At 41.7% G+C, this 16,857-nt stretch overlaps 1 protein-coding gene across 1 annotated transcript in view; it reads left to right on the top strand.

Annotated features, from left to right (window-relative positions):
* Positions 1–16,857, top strand: part of LOC124788256 (troponin C-like) — a 63,184-nt gene that overhangs the window by 37,308 nt on the left and 9,019 nt on the right. Inside the window, exons 4-5 of the mRNA XM_047255457.1 lie at positions 8,782–8,898; positions 15,011–15,142. Of these exons, the coding sequence (XP_047111413.1) occupies positions 8,782–8,898; positions 15,011–15,142 (249 nt within the window). The remainder of the gene's footprint in view (positions 1–8,781; positions 8,899–15,010; positions 15,143–16,857) is intronic.

The following is a 16,857-nucleotide window of genomic DNA, read 5'->3' as shown; positions in this document are numbered from 1 at the left end:
TATAGTGTGAAAGAAAATTGCACTGACAAAATTTTAGAGCTTATTCAGAGATATTTTCAGAGTATTTTAGTGTAAGGGACCTCCGGTGTCGTTACAGACTAATCATATTTCGTTTAACATCTTATCGCTATTTATAACTGTATGTGCACTGCAGTGAAAATATCTGGATAACAATGCATTCGTCGGTGTGCGGCAGACTTTTTCCATTAAGTCACGGTATTTGCTGGAGACAACAGAAATGTGCACTTTACTATTCGCCCTCAAGTTTGCATTTAGTACTTCTCGATTTTGTCTCGTGTTTCTTTTTCTGGCAGCGTTAGTCGTGCGTTAACAGTGACACACGGAAGTATCGGTGATTTCTGGTGAAAAGTTGGGTGTTATACTCTTCGTGTGTGCCACGGGTGGCCAACAGGCAACTCGCGGGCCGCATCTGGCTAGCGACTCTTTTCAATCCGGCCCGCGGAGGAAATTCCGTATTCACGTGAAATTAATCTTTTATCAAATACACAAGTTCGAGGCACAATTCGTTGGCCTGACATGCTGGAAAGGGGTACCATTCATATCGATGCTTTATTACCCCATCAACATTAAAGCCACCACCGCTCCAGTTTTGACTTCATACGTTAGGTGCGCTGCTGTCGCCTCGTGAGGAGGCGGTCCGCGAACTCAAGTAAGTACGTGGGCTCAGGCCCGTGGGTCACCAAAGCTGCGTATGTCCGGTGTACGGGTTCACTGTATCCAGTGAAAGTGCGGCACCACTGTTCCCTCAGCAACGGCCACCACTCAATTGTATTCTTGCACTCCCAACTTTCGGAACTCTTCATCAGTAAAACTACCCGTACAGTTCTGTATTTTCAATGCAATTCGGATACAATTGCACCCGTAAATGGAGAAAAATAAAATAGAATACAAGTGCTATGTAACTGGTCACTAGAGACCACGGGTCATTTGTACCAAAAAATTTACAAAATACCTCAGAACGAAATTTAATCGGTCAGTTTAGGATGACCCTCTATATGCCACTATTTATTCTATATTCCTGCATTTGTTGGCCTTTAACATTCGCCATACAGCTAACTCATTCATACTGACAACGTTCAATTTACGTTGATTTTCTAAATAAAATTTCCGAGGCTACAATTTTTTTGTTTTATTGATATATCTTTCGTTCTTCTTACTAGTTTGGGGTTCGTAGCCTCATTTTCAAGTAATCTCGAAAATTCTTCATCTCCGAACTGCACTGTTTGTTGTCCATCAGTATGTGTGAGAAGTACGAACGGCATCGACTCACAGGACACAAATTTCTTCATGTGGGGATGGCGGAATATCACTGCTCGTTGACCACTACCAAATTAGCAAGACACAGACAGCATCCACTGACATTCATTGCCATGGTGGCAACACATTGGAACTTTAATGCAACGCTCGCACCATCGCCAACACAAGGTGATTAGAGATGGATCTGCGCTGTTAAAGTTTATAGGTCGTGTGTATGTCTGTGACTACACTGTGTTGATATTACCTGTGGATGTGTCAGCGATGATATAGATGAACGACGTGGTGTGAGTTCTACAATTCTGTTTTGGCAAGGGAGTCGCCACACTGGTTGGCAGTTCTTGCCCAAATTGCATCAGTTCTTGTAAGAAGATTACATTACTTCGAAGAAAGCACAAATCACATACATCCATAAGAAGGGTAACGTACAATGTGTTTGATAACTCTAAGCTCAAATGTTACAACATATTCAGACTGAATGATTTCCATGGAAACTAGCATGCGCCGGCCGTTGTGGCCGAGCGGTTCTAGGCGCTACAGTCTGGAACCGCGCGACCGCTACGGTCGCAGGCTCGAATCCTGCCTCGGGCATGGATGTGTGTGATGTCCTTAGGTTAGTTAGGTTTAAGTAGTTCTAAGTTCTAGGGGACTGATGACCACAGATGTTAAGTCCCACAGTGCTCCGAGCCATTTTCTGAACTAGCATGGCTTGCAAAAACATCGGCGATACAGGACGCAATTCGCGATTTTTTCATATGACATCCTGAAATCCGCGGATCAAAGCAGTCTAGCAGACACAGCATTTCTTGATTTCCGAAAAGTATTTGACTGGGCATCACACCAACGTCAATTATCCGTAGTACAGTCATATGGCATGTACAACGAAATTTGTAACAACATTGTGGATTTATTGGTTGGGAAACGCAGCATTTTTTCTTGGCTGGAGAGTCGTGGACAGATGCGTAAGTAACTTTAGATGTGACCCAGAGAAATTAGTTGAGACTCTTGCTGTCTGAGTTGTATATTAATGACCTCACAGACGATGTTAATAGTAACCTCAGACGTCTCGCTGATAATGCGGTATTTATGAGGAAGTACTGTCTGAAAATGGCTATACAAATATTCAGTCATATTTTCAGGAAGGGGACTTATGACCACAGCAGTTGAGTCCCATAGTGCTCAGAGCCATTTGAACCATTTTTTTCAGGTGTAAAAATTGCGAAGTTGCTTTGGATGTTCAAAAATACAAAGTGGTGCACTTCACAGAACGAAATAACGTAGTATCTTATGATTATAATATCAATGAATCACCACTGGAATAAGTCAGCAATTGGTGCAACAATTTGCAGGGATATGATGGAACGTTCACATAGGTTCGGTGGTAGGTAAAGCAGGTGGCAGACTTCGGTTCATTCATAGTATAGTAGGAAGAAGTCAGTCTACAAAGGAGACTACTTACAAAGCACGTGTGTGACTCATCCTAGAATAATGTTCAAGTGTGTCGGACGCGTACTATTTAGAAGTACCAGAAGGGCAACGCAAATGATCACATGGAGGTTTGTCCCATCGGAATGCGCCACGGAAATGCTGAAAAACCTGAACTGACAGACGGTTGAAGAGGGACACAAATAGTCCAGTGAGAGCCTACTACAAAGTTTGAGCTTTAAGTGAGAGATCTAGGAATATACAACAACTGTTTACTTCTCGCCTCCGTAGGAATCGTGTAGGTAAGATTAGACTAATTGCAACGTGCACAGTGGCGATTGAAAAACCTTTCTTCCCGCGCACCTTTGGAACGGGTTACCGATACAATAAGAAGTACCTTCCGGCACAAACTTCACAGTAGTTTGCAGGATATATACGAAGATCTAGATCTATGCCTGGCTTGCGCAGATGTTCAAGCAAAAGTTTGAGATTAAATCTGAATCTAGTTATTAAAGACAGCAGATGCCTAGAGTCTTAGTGTGGATAGGATTTCGTAAGCTAAGGAATTGTCGGATGAATTAATGATTAGTTTTAGCCTTTATGTCCAGTTATCAACTCATATTGTCGTTTACACGATGCTATCTTACCTCTAAATAGTAGGCCTGCATGTTTCTAATCATTACTGAAATTTCAGTCAAAGTTATCTTGCTCCTCCCGTAGTAAAATTTTGACTATGTGTTCGACAGTTTTTTGTGATAATTCCACAATATAACTTTATCGAACGAAAATAACACATGAAAATTCGGTATACTGTAAACTGTCACATTTCTTGATCTTTTGCTACGCATTTCGAAGTTTTATCCACCATCATTACGTAGATTATTTCAATTGAGAAGGCGCAGACGATTAATGCAGGGCGGTCAGAAACACCCTGGAAAGCGTGTATGGGTGTTGCAGGATAGGTTGTGGTAAGAACTAATTGTTAATGAAAACTTCGATACGTTGCGCAGTTTCTGGGTTAATTAGCATTGAAGTTAGCCAATCAGGCCGTTGCGCGCGTAAATTCAAGCGGTCCGTCAGACACGGTGTAGCCGAACTGTTCTTCGTTTGGATCCCTAAAACCGAACAAAAGAGCCATACAAAACTGGGACATGGAACGGTAGTAAGAATCGAACACGAGCCTAAGGCTGAGCAGTCCCGTGAGCTTTATAAGCTTTTCACACTATTTATGACCACCCCGTTCCTGCAACAGCTTTGTAAGCTTTTCACACCGTTTATGACCACCCCGTGTAAGGCGATCGATACAGTTTCGCACTGCTGCTTAATGAACAATATACGAGTGTAATAATAGCGGAAACCTTGAAATGGAAATAACAATAAATTGCACTTGCTGCAGTAATTTGTATTTTAAACTGAAATGTGTCAGTGCAGCTGTAAAATATTCGTATTTACAACGAAAGTGACACATTCGTCGTCTTCTAGCACTGGCAATAACATTTCGATGGTCCTGAATGAAATAAAATTTACAGAATCACCAGAGAAGTTGTTGATACGGATGCACCAGCAAAGCAGACGCCAACAACAGGTCTTCGTTGGAATTCTTTGACGTCAGACACTACTTACAGTCAACTGAATGACCTCAGACATACTGGAGTCTAAAAACATTTCCAGAGCTAGAAGTGTTTTACAGTCAGAAAGTAAGCTCTGTAAACGAGTTGTTTACGCTGCGAGACCGCGGTGCGTTGCTCAACTCTCGTGCATCTTTTCACCCCAGATAAATATTTACCTCATCATCGAATATTAATAGCACGACTTAGTATCCGCATAGGAATTCAACGACGCGATTGAGAAACACAACAGTTTACGCGTATAATTCACTGTAAGCCATGAGGGATTTGCTCAGTTGCAGTAGGGCAGAACTGAGCAGCCTTGCCATTAGCTAAATCGCATTCCCGGCCTTCAAAGCAGCGGTGGTTCACGGCACGTCGCAAACAATACGCGACAGCTCCACCGACTGCCAAGTTAAACACGCTCTGTCCCAAAAACGTTGTAGACTGGCACATGCCTTTCACTACAGAGATAATCCCATCCAAGTACGTGCACCTCTCCAGAAATCTTGGATTTCACATCACTATGGCAGAGCTTGTTGTCACTGTTGGTTAACTGACGAGGATATAAAAAAAGAAGTGAAATATAATTCCAAAAGCGAACTAAAACTCCATGTGGGTTGGACACCAGTCATGAGTTCCATAGACCACGCAGTTCTTCAGTGCCAAAACGAGGAGGAGTAAGACGACTTGTTGAACAGAATGGGCGGAATACTTAACACGGGTAAAACTAGCGAATGTGACTGTGATGAAGTATACCAGAAAAGCGAATAGCGACATCGTGAACATCACAACTGGGGAAGACACAGTGATAAAAGGACTGAAAGAATTAATTTTTCTAGTGAGCAAGATTGCACAAACTCCATAAACCAAGGAAGATATCAAACTTAGACTGGCGCAGGCAACAAGTACATTCGCGAACAAAAGAACTTTACTGACACCCAGTCTTGAATAACAATTGAAGATCTTACTGAATGTGTACCTCTTGACGATATTCGGAGACCCGAAATGTGAAATAATTTGGGTGAAGGTCACGGTTAAAGCAGGCTCAGACATGGTAATTGGATGTCTCTATAGGTGTCCTGGCTCTGCAGCTGTTGTGGCTGAGCACCTGAAGGATAATTTGGATAATATTTCGAGTAGATTTCCCCACCATGTTATAGTTCTGGATGGAGATTTTAATTTGCCGGATATAGACTAGGAGACTCAAACGTTCATAACGGGTGGCAGGGACAAAGAATCCAGTGAAATTTTTTTAAGTGCTTTATCTGAAAACTACCTTGAGCAGTTAAACAGAGAACCGACTCGTGGCGATAACATATTAGACCTTCTGGTGACAAACAGACCCGAACTATTTGAAACAGTTAACGCAGAACAGGGAATCAGCGATCATAAAGCGGTTACTGCATCGATGATTTCAGCCGTAAATAGAAATATTAAAAAAGGTAGGAAGATTTTTCTGTTTAGCAAAAGTGACAAAAAGCAGATTACAGAGTACCTGACGGTTCAACACAAAAGTTTTGTCTCAAGTACAGATAGTGTTGAGGATCAGTGGACAAAGTTCAAAACCATCGTACAATATGCGTTAGATGAGTATGTGCCAAGCAAGATCGTAAGAGACGGAAAAGAGCCACCGTGGTACAACAACGGAGTTAGAAAACTGCTGCGGAAGCAAAGGGAACTTCACAGCAAACATAAACATAGCCAAAACCTTGTAGACAAACAAAAATTCCGCGAAGCGAAATGTAGTGTGAGGAGGGCTATGCGAGAGGCGTTCAATGAATTCGAAAGTAAAGTTCTATGTACTGACTTGGCAGAAAATTCTAAGAAATTTTGGTCTTATGTCAAAGCGGTAGGTGGATCAAAACAAAATGTCCAGACCCTCTGTGACCAAAATGGTACTGAAACAGAGGATGACAGACTAAAGGCCGAAATACTAAATGTCTTTTTCCAAAGCTGTTTCACAGAGGAAGACTGCGCTGTAGTTCCTTCTCTAGATTGTCGCACAGATGACAAAATAGTAGATATCGAAATAGACCACAGAGGGATAGAGAAACAATTAAAATCGCTCAAAAGAGGAAAGGCCGCTGTACCTGGTGGGATACCAGTTCGATTTTACACAGAGTACGCGAAGGAACTTGCCCCGCTTCTTACAGCGGTGTACCGTAGGTCTCTAGAAGAGCGTAGCGTTCCAAAGGATTGGAAAAGGGCACAGGTCATCCCAGTTTTCAAGAAGGGACGTCGAACAGATGTGCAGAACTATAGACCTGTATCTCTAACGTCGATCAGTTGTAGAATTTAGGAACACGTATTGTGTTCGAGTATAATGACTTTTCTGGAGACTAGAAATCTACTCTGTAGGAATCAGCATGGGTTTCGAAAGAGACGGTCGTGTGAAACCCATCTCGCGCTATTCGTCCACGAGACTCAGAGAGCCATAGACACGGGTTCACAGGTAGATGCCGTGTTTCTTGACTTCCGCAAGGCGTTCGATACAGTTCCCCACAGTCGTTTAATGAACAAAGTAAGAGCATATGGACTATCAGACCAATTGTGTGATCGGATTGAAGAGTTCCTAGATAACAGAACGCAACATGTCATTCTCAATGGAGAGAAGTCTTCTGAAGTAAGAGTGATTTCAGGTGTGCAGCAGGGGAGTGTCATAGGACTGTTGCTATTCACAATATACATAAATGACCTTGTGGATGACATCGGAAGTTCACTGAGGCTTTGCAGCAGATGATGTTGTGGTGTATCGAGATGTTGTAACAATGGAAAATTGTACTGAAATGCAGGCGGATCTGCAGCGAATTGACGCATGGTGCAGGGAATGGCAATTGAATCTCAATGTAGACAAGTGTAATGTGCTGCGAATACATAGAAAGATAGTTCCCTTATCATTTAGCTACAAAATAGCAGGTCAGCAACTGGAAGCAGTTAATTCCATAAATTATCTGGAAGTACACATTAGGAGTGATTTAAAATGGAATGATCATATAAAGTTGATCGTCGGTAAAACAGATGCCAGACTGAGATTCATTGGAAGAATCCTAAGGAAATGCAATCCGAAAGAAATGAAGTAGGTTACAGTACGCTTGTTCGCCCACTGTTTGAATACTGCTCAACAGTGTGGGATCCGTACCAGATAGGGTCGATAGAAGAGATAGAGAAGATCCAGCGGAGAGCAGCGCGCTTCGTTACGGGATCATTTAGTAATCACGAAAGCGTTACGGGAGAAGATCCAACGGAGAGCAGCGCGCTTCGTTACAGGATCATTTAGTAATCGCGAAAGCGTTACGGAGATGATAGATAAACTCCAGTGGAAGACTCTGCAGGAGAGACGCTCAGTAGCTCGGTACGGGCTTTTGATAAAGTTTCGAGAACATACCTTCACCGAAGAGTCAAGCAGTATATTGATCCCTCTTACGTATATCTCGCGAAGAGACCATGAGGATAAAATCAGAGCGATTAGAGCTCACACAGAAGCATACCGACAATCCTTCTTTCCACGAACAATACGAGACTGGAATAGAAGGGAGAACCGAGAGAAGTACTCAGGGTACCCTCCGCCACACACCGTCAGGTGGCTTGCGGAGTAAGTAAGTATAGGAATTGTGTACAACTCATTGTGTATCGGTTAGAAACGTATGCTTTCATTTTTGATCAGGAAACTCGGAGCAGTAAATGCCTCGAAGTGCTGAGGGCATTCATAATTTTTGTACGAAATTGACAATTTTTAGACAAATGTTTAACCGTAATACTTGTGAACTACAATCCTGTAGTGGTACGATAATTGGTACCTACGCGGATTAACTGTAACTGCTATTTGTGATCACCCACATGCGTAGTACTTGGTCAGTGATTTCAGGTAGAGGCAGTCTGCTCAAGGAAGCCAAAAGCACCTACCATGACTTTCTTCGAAGCCTGATAGCGTTTTATTGTCATTTTCTGGCAGTGACGTGTCTATACAACAGGGGGCTTTACTTTCCTAATATCAGGAGGAACAAACATAATTCATGACTATCTTCTGGAATAAATAATGGTCTTATTGTGAAGATCTGTTGAGGCCATATTTACGGACTGAAAATGTTGTGATAATCAAGTCTCCATCTTCATAGGTTACATCTACACCTAGAAATAACGTTTGTATTGCCCAAAGGAACGTTAAACAGGATCTTCAGTGACAAAGCAAATATACAAACCAACTGGGCCTTGCCCTGTGACATTTCCTTCTTTTTACGTAGAAATTAAAAGTTGTGTAAATATTTGGGGTCATTAAACTTTCGGCGATTATGCTTCAGTCAGTTTGTGCGCACTGTAAACATATTTCTGTAACTTGTAATAATGATAAAATATATCTTTCAGGACATTTTTATCGCGTACCACTTGGATTCGTGTTTTCAGATCTGAACAATACAGATGGTACATTCGATATCCTCCATCGAAGATTCTGACCGTGAGCGATCTGTTGCAGAGAACGGTCGCCTGAATTTTGAAGCGTTCTGTCGCGTCGCCACGCACTTCCTGGACGAGGACGATGAGGTCATGCAGAAGGAGCTGAAGGAGGCGTTCCGTCTCTACGACAAGGAAGGTGAGCATCTGCCACTAACAGGAAGGTGAGGAAAAAGGCCAAAAGGTTATCGGCCCTTACTTAATCATTGGGAGATATTTAGCTAGTCATCCCAGTTCTCTGTCTGTTTGAAGAAAATACATTGTTGGATTCCACATTTACAAAATATAATAACGTTAATAAGAAACTAGTAGTAATTATGTTTCAGATTTATCATCTTGAACCAGATTTGGTTAGTGTTTGGTATGGGATAATGTATCTCCCATACCTTTTGGTAACCATGATGTTAGAAGAGGCGGGAGTAAGGGGGGATCGCAGATGCTGAGAACACAGTAAATCACATGTGAGGTCGCGAAGAGCATATCCAAACTTTGTCTTTTCTGCTCTGAAAATCTGGATAAATACGCGTTATTGCAGCATTTATGTACGTAATATCTACCTCTGTCTTCATATTCACTGATGAATGTGCATAGTCTTCAATCCGCTCCAGTTCCGTAACAATCGAAAATCGGACACGTATTCGTAGGACTTTTTCGGTTTATTTTAATATGTAGAGTTAATTCACATCAAAAATTATGCGACATTCCTCCTGCATATAGTATAGAGTATTTCTTTTTTAAACAAAATTGTGTTATAGTACAAACAAGAGAAGCTTATTGTAGTGTGAAAAGTCGATGCGTCGAAGTCCTATTTATTAATTCTTCTCCATGGAAGGAGTCGAGTGATCATATCAGTTAACCTTCTATTACATAGTGTTGCCATTTGGCAAAAACAAGACCGTAAATTTACGTATAATGCACTCGTATATGCAAGACGTTTCCGTCTGCAACACGCGTAGCCTGGTTGTATCGATCTAGACTGTGTTTAGCGCCATTGTGTTGCCAGAATCAGTTCAAAATCGGTAATCTTTGCTAAAAGTCGAGTGCAACTGGAAGAGTGTTTTACTTCTGCCACTTACATCACATCGAGTTAGACTTTCAAGGTATGTAAAATAATGCTTAATAACAGCATTTACTGTACGGCAACTAAACTAAAATATTGAATAAATCAAAACTAATTGAAAAATTTTGTGTTCATCCTTACATAATATTTCGTGTCAGATCCTATCCCCAGAAAATTTTTTACTGAAATTGGTTCTCTAAAAAACAAGTCATGCGACAGAGAGTTAACCGTTGAATTGAGGTATGAAGCTTTTGAATTTTAGTTCTTCTACGCGTATTAAATTGTTTGGTATTCAAATTGTTTGGTATGACGGTACTGTGGCTGTTAAGTCGACAAAGTACAATTGGGAAATCCCCAATACTGGAGATGCTCGAAAAAAAAACTTCAAATTACGACAACACTGTGAGTGCTTTAAGGGACAACTGTTCTCTGCCACTACCCATGTGAATGACCGACTGTATGGCAAGGCCGTGAAAATAAATTATTTACCGTCAAACGAACAAGAACACGGCGCGATACTTTATTTTCGATAATAGTATATACAGACACAGTAAACAGAAAACTAGTAATACTCCTGCCTTCTGTCTAAAGTGATGCGTAGTGGCTCTAAACAAAGAACAGTAGTTTTTTGTTATATTTTCTAATCTATAGAGATAAAGTGGAAGTCCTTTGTGATAATCTATTATCCACAGCTGCTGTGTCTTATATTGTTCTTTATATTTTGTTCTATACATCCTTCAAATTCTACACTCAGTACTAATGATTTTCCTTTATGACAACTGAGAACAAAATCTAAATGATATATTGTGTTCGATCCCTCAAGGAACAGCTAATGTAAATTGAGATGATTTTCGGCATAGATGTTCGTGCATGTAGTGAGAAATGATTCCCATAGGGACATTACGTATCAGCCTAAGGATCAAAATAAACACGCAGATAACTTTAAAGACAGTAAAAGGTAGCTCCTCTTCACAGGTAACAACTGCAAAACATTTGCACGTAGCATAAAAAGGTACACTGAAGCACTTTCAGGGTTACAGTGCATTATAAACCTTCCGATATTTCATGGAAGTATGTTCAGTCTTTGCAACTAAATGAAAGGCAGTTTGTGGTTTACCGATTGAATTTCGCTTCTTTTGTAATGAAGCAACTTCAGTAGCCTCTCGTAAACATTTTTTTAAATGTGTACAATAAATTTATTATATAGTAGTTACAAAAATGTTGCTATGTTACGCTTTCTCTTGCTTTTCAGATTGAAAACAACTTTTGTAGCACCAATTTCATGAGGTTAAATTATCGTTCGGTGGTACTTACTGGTTTGATGCAGCTCTCCATGGTACTCTATCCTGTGCAAGCTTCTTCATCTCCCAGTACCTACTGCAACCTACATCCTTCTGAATCTGCTTAGTGTATTCATCTCTTGGTCTCCCTCTACGATTTTTACCCTCCACGCTGCCCTCCAGTACTAAATTGGTGATCCCTTGATGCCTCAGAGCATATCCTACCAACCGATCCCTTCTTCTAGTCAAGTTGAACCACAAATTTCTCTTCTCCCCAATTCTGTTCAATACTTCCTCATTAGTTATGTGATCTACCCATATAATCTTCAGCATTCTTCTGTAGCACGACATTTCGAGAACTTCTATTCTCTTCTTGTCTAAACTATTTGTCGTCCACGTTTCACTTCCATTCATGGACACACTCCATACAAATACCTTCAAAAACGACTACCTGACACTTAAATCTATACTCGATGTTAACAAATTTCTCTTCTTCAGAAACGCTTTCCTTGCCATTGCCAGTTTACATTTTATATCCTCTCTACTTCGACCATCATCAGTTATTTTGCTCCCCAAATAGAAAAACTCCTTTACTACTTTAAGTGTCTCATTTCCTAATCTAATTTCCTTAGCATCACCTGATTTAATTTGACTTCATTCCATTATCCTCGTTTTGCTTTTGTTGGTGTTCATCTTATATCGTCCTTTGAAGACTTTGTCCATTCTGTTCAACTGCTCTTCCAGGTCGTTTGCTGTCTCTGACAGAATTACAATGTCATCGGCATGTTTTTATTTCTTCTTCATGAATTGTAATTCCTGCGCCATTTTTTTATTTGTTGCCTTCACTGCTTCCTTTTCATGCCCTCGACTCTTATAACTGCCATCTGGTTTCTGTGCAAATTGTAAACAGCCTTTGACCCTGGCCACCTTCGGAATTTGAAAGAGAGTATTCCAGTCAAGATTGTCAAAAGCGCTCGCTAGGTCTACAAATGCTAGAAACGTATGTTTGGCTTTCGTTAATCTATTTTCTAAGATAAGTCTAGGGTCAGTACTGCCTCACGTGTTCCAACATTTCTACGGATTCCGAACTGATCTTCCCCATGGTCGGCTTCTACCAGTTTTTCCATTCGTTTGTAAAGAATTCGTGTCAGTATTTTGCAGCCGTGACTTGTTAAGCTGTCAGTCGGGTAATTTTCACACCTGTCAACACTTGCTTTCTTTGAGACTGGATTTATTATATTCTTCTTGAAGTCTGAGGATATTTCGCCTGTCTCATACATCGTGCTCACCAGATGGTAGAGTTTTGTCAGGGCTGGCTCTCCCATGGCTATCAGTAGTTCTAATGGAATGTTGTGTACTCCCGGGGCCTTGTTTCGACTTAGGTCTTCCAGTGCTCTGTCAAATTCTTCACGCAGTGTCATATCTCCCATTTCATCTTCATCTACGTCCTCTTCCATTTCCATAATATTGCCCTCAAGTACGTGTGCCCTTGTATAGACCCTCAATATACTCCATCCACCTTTCTGTTTTCCCTTCTTTGCTGATAACTGGTTTCCCATCTGAGCTCTTGATATTCATAGAAGTGCTTCTGTTTTCTCCAAAGGTCTCTTTAATTTTCCTGGAAGCAGTATCTACCTTACCCCTAGTGAGATAAGCCTCTACATCCTTACACTTTTCCTCTAACCATTCCTGCATAGCCATTTTGGACTTCCTGCCGATCACATTTTTGAGACTTTTATTTTCATTTTTGCCTTTTTCATTTACTGTATTTTTATATTTTCTCCTTTCATCAATTAAATTCAATATTTCTTCTGTTACCCAAGGACTGCTACTAACCCTTGTCTTTTTACCTACTTGATCCTCGGCTGCCTTCACTATTTCATCTCTCAAAGTGTCCGCCCCGGTAGGTCAGCGTGCCGGACTGCCGTCATAAGGGGCTCGGGTTCGATTCCCGGCTAGGTCGGGGATTTTATCCACTCAGGGACTGGGTGTTGTGTTGTCTTCATCATCATTTCATCCCCATCCGGCGCGCAGGTCACCAAATGTGGCGTCGAATGTAATAAGACCTGCACCACGGCGGCTGGACCTGCCCCGTAAGGGGCCTATCGGCCAATGACGCCAAACGCTCATTTCCATTTCCATACTTCTCCTACTGTATTTCTTTCCCCTGTTCCTGTCAATCGTTCCCTAACGCTCTCTCTGAAATTCTCTACAACCTCTGGTTCTTTCAGTTTATCCAGGTCCCATCTCCTTAAATTCCCACCTTTATGCCGTTTCTTCAGTTTTAGTCCACAGTTCATAACCAATAGATTATGGTCAGCGTCCACATCTGCCCCTGTAAATGACTTACACTTTAAAACCTGGTTCCTAAATCTCTGTCGTGCCATTATATAATGTATCTGAAGCCTTCCAGTATCTCGAGGCCTCTTCCACATATACAACCTTCTCTCATGATTCTTAAACAAAGTGTTAGCTATGATTAAGTTATTCTCTGTGCTGAATTGTACCAGGTGGCTTCCTCTTTCATTTCTTACCCCCAATCCATATTCACCCACTACGTTTCCTTCTCTTCCTTTTGCTACTATCGAATTCCCGTCACCCATGACTATTAAATTTTCGTCTCCCTTCACTACGTGAATAATTTCTTTTGTCGCAACGTACGTTTCTTCAATCTCTTCGTCATCTGCGGATCTACTTGGCATATAAACATGTAATAATGTAGTAGGCATGGGCTTCGTGTCTGTCTTGGCTACAACAATGCGTTCACTATCTGTTCGTAGTAGCTGACTCGCACTCCTATTTTTTTATTCATTATTAAATCTACTCCTGCTTTACCGTTATTTGGTTTTACATTTATAGCCCCGACCAGAAGTCTTGTTCCTCCTGTCACCGAAGTTCACTGATTACCTTTATATCTAACTTCAACCTATCTATTTCCCTTTTTAAATTTTCCAACCTATCTGCCCAATTAAGGGATCTGACACTCCACTCTCCGATCCGTAGAATACCAGTTTTCTTTCTCCTGATAACGACGCCCTCTTGAGTAGTCCCCGACCGGAGATCCGAATGGGGGCCTATTTTACCTCCGGAGTATTTTACCCAAGAGGACGCCATCATTATTTAACCATACAGTAAAGCTGCATGCCCTCGGGAAAAATTACGGCTGTAGTTTCCCCTTGATTTCAGCCGTTCGCAGTACTAGCACAGCAAGGCCGCTTTGGTTAATGTTACAATGCCAAGTCTGTCATTCATCCAGACTGTTGCTCCTGCAACTACTGAAAAAGCCCTCTTCAGGAACCACACGTTTGTCTGGCCTCTCAACAGATATCCCTCCGTTGTGGCTGCATCTACGGTACGGTACGGCTATCTGTATCGCTGAGGCATGCAAGGCCCCTACCAACAGCAAGGTCCATGGTTCATTGTGGGAGGGGGGGCTACTACATAATAAATGTATTATATATATTAGTAGAAACACGTATTACAGGTCAAGCTAGATGCTTTAAAAATAAAAGAAGCGAAACGCGTATGGCAAAAAAGAAACTGCTTTTCATTTGGTTGCTAAGACCTCTATGAATTTTGAAGCAACTAAGGAATGACGTAGAACGGAAAAAATGACTTCCAATGTTTACTTAATATAACGACGAATCATTACAGCTTTCCTTCTAACGGATATCCGTTGAACCATGCTGACTGGTAGGTACAAGAAATCATGTAGACAGAATGTTGTTTCATAATATTTGCTAAACAAAGGCAACATTCGGTCCATTATTACTAAATAAAACGTGAATATGAGACCGCGAAAGCCTTTCAGCAGGCTTATTTTCCATTAGACAGGTAGAACAGAAATGTAATTTCTAATCTGTTTAGTCTCCAAGCTGACAGATAGATGATTCACGCCTTGTTTGTGGCAGGCAACGGTTACATCCCAACATCGAGTCTGCGCGAGATCTTGGCGGCGCTAGACGACCAGTTGACGCCGGACCAGCTGGACGAGATGATCGCTGAGATCGACACTGACGGCTCCGGCACCGTGGACTTCGACGGTAAGCACCGAATTTAGAATAAAGAAGAGGTCGATGAGATACAACCTTTGGCATATAGGAATTGTTAATTTCCCAGTGGAGGGAAGTGAGTGAAGGGTAAAAACTTTAGATGGATAGTAAGTCTGACTACAGTAAGGCGGTTGTATTAATTATGCAGCGATAAAGAGATTTCCGTAAGAGACACTTGCATGGAGAGCTGCATTAAACGTGTCTTCGGACTGGAGACCACAACGACGAGATAGCAATAGAGCACTGAAACTGACTTGTACTGAGAAAGATGTCGGGATTATTGCAGATACAATCATAAATTCATGAGACGAAACCTGCTTACTAGCATGTTGGTCCATCTTTGGAACATAAGAACAAAGTTTTCTCACGTCTCGCCTGTCATAGTACTTGCAGTGGATTCTGATGCAGTTTGGAATTCCTGTGTGATAGTCTGGATAGATGTCAGCCTATTGCACATTACGACCCTCTTCAACTGTCGGCGGTGTCTGTCAGTCAACAGACGAGGTCGACCTGTTCGCTTTTGTGTTGTACGTGTCACTTCACGTTTCCACTTCAGTATCACATCGGAAACAGTGGACCTAGGGATGTTTAGGAGTGTGGAAATCTCGCGTACAGACGTATGACACAAGTGACACCCAATCACCTCACCACGTTCGAAGTCCGTGAGTTCCGCGGAGCGCCCCATTCTACTCTTCCACGATGTCTAATGACTACTGAGTTCACTGATATCGAGTACCTGGCAGTAGGTGGCAGCACAATGCACCTAACATGAGAAAAGTATGTTTTTGGGAATCTTCGGATACTTTTGGTCACATAGTGTTAAGAAAACGTTGTTAAAGTTCAAAGAAGCTGTGATTTGGACTCCCGAACGTTCGGAATTGCGGTCTGACACTTGGGCACTTGTACAAAGCGAAGTAGCCAGGGCAGTGGCAAGATCCCGGATCTGCATCTACGAGGACGGCGCTTCAAGTTCCTGTCCGGCATACAGGCTTGGGTTTTTCGTTATTTCCCTAAATCGCTCAAGGCAAACTTGGGGACAGAATCTTTGAAAAGGAGGGTACATTCCCTTCTCCAATATAAACATGTCCTCCGTCTCCAATAAGCTCCTACTCACCGGAAGGTAAATCCTTCCTTCACTTTCGCACTGTGCCATTGAGTTACACGTATGTTATAGAGAAGTCAGATAATCAAGCGTTTACATCAGAACATTCATACTACCTTGTCCAAAGCGGCTGCTGTCGAAACACTGTGAACACTGTTAGGCGAGCATTCGTGAGAAAACTAAGATTTTTTTTCTCTTTTCTTGTGGCAGATCTGAAAGTTCAAATTTTCGCTATAGTAATTAGATCAGTAAATTCATTTTCAGGTAATTTGCAAGCTTTGCTCAAATAACAAGAACAGGAACAAATCATAACTTACACATACGTTTGGAAAATTCTTGATTCATTTATATTAATGCCGTCTACTCAGAAGACATGTGTATATTTTGAAGTCGTCGATGGCCACGTGTAGTGGCCGCGCGGTTTGAGGCGTCATATCACGGACTGCGCGGCCCCTCCCGCCGGAAGTTCGAGTCCTCCCTCGGGCATGGGCGTGTGTGTTGTTCTTAGCATAAGTTAGGTTAAGATAGTTTAAGTAGTGTGTAAGTCTAGGGAAAAATGGTTCAAATGGTTCTGAGCACTATGGGACTCAACTGCTGAGGTCAT

This window comes from Schistocerca piceifrons, chromosome 3 (assembly GCF_021461385.2).
Source record: "Schistocerca piceifrons isolate TAMUIC-IGC-003096 chromosome 3, iqSchPice1.1, whole genome shotgun sequence".
NCBI lineage: Eukaryota > Metazoa > Arthropoda > Insecta > Orthoptera > Acrididae > Schistocerca > Schistocerca piceifrons.
Note: the sequence above shows the minus strand (reverse complement) of the source record. Positions and strands in the feature narration are given on the sequence as shown.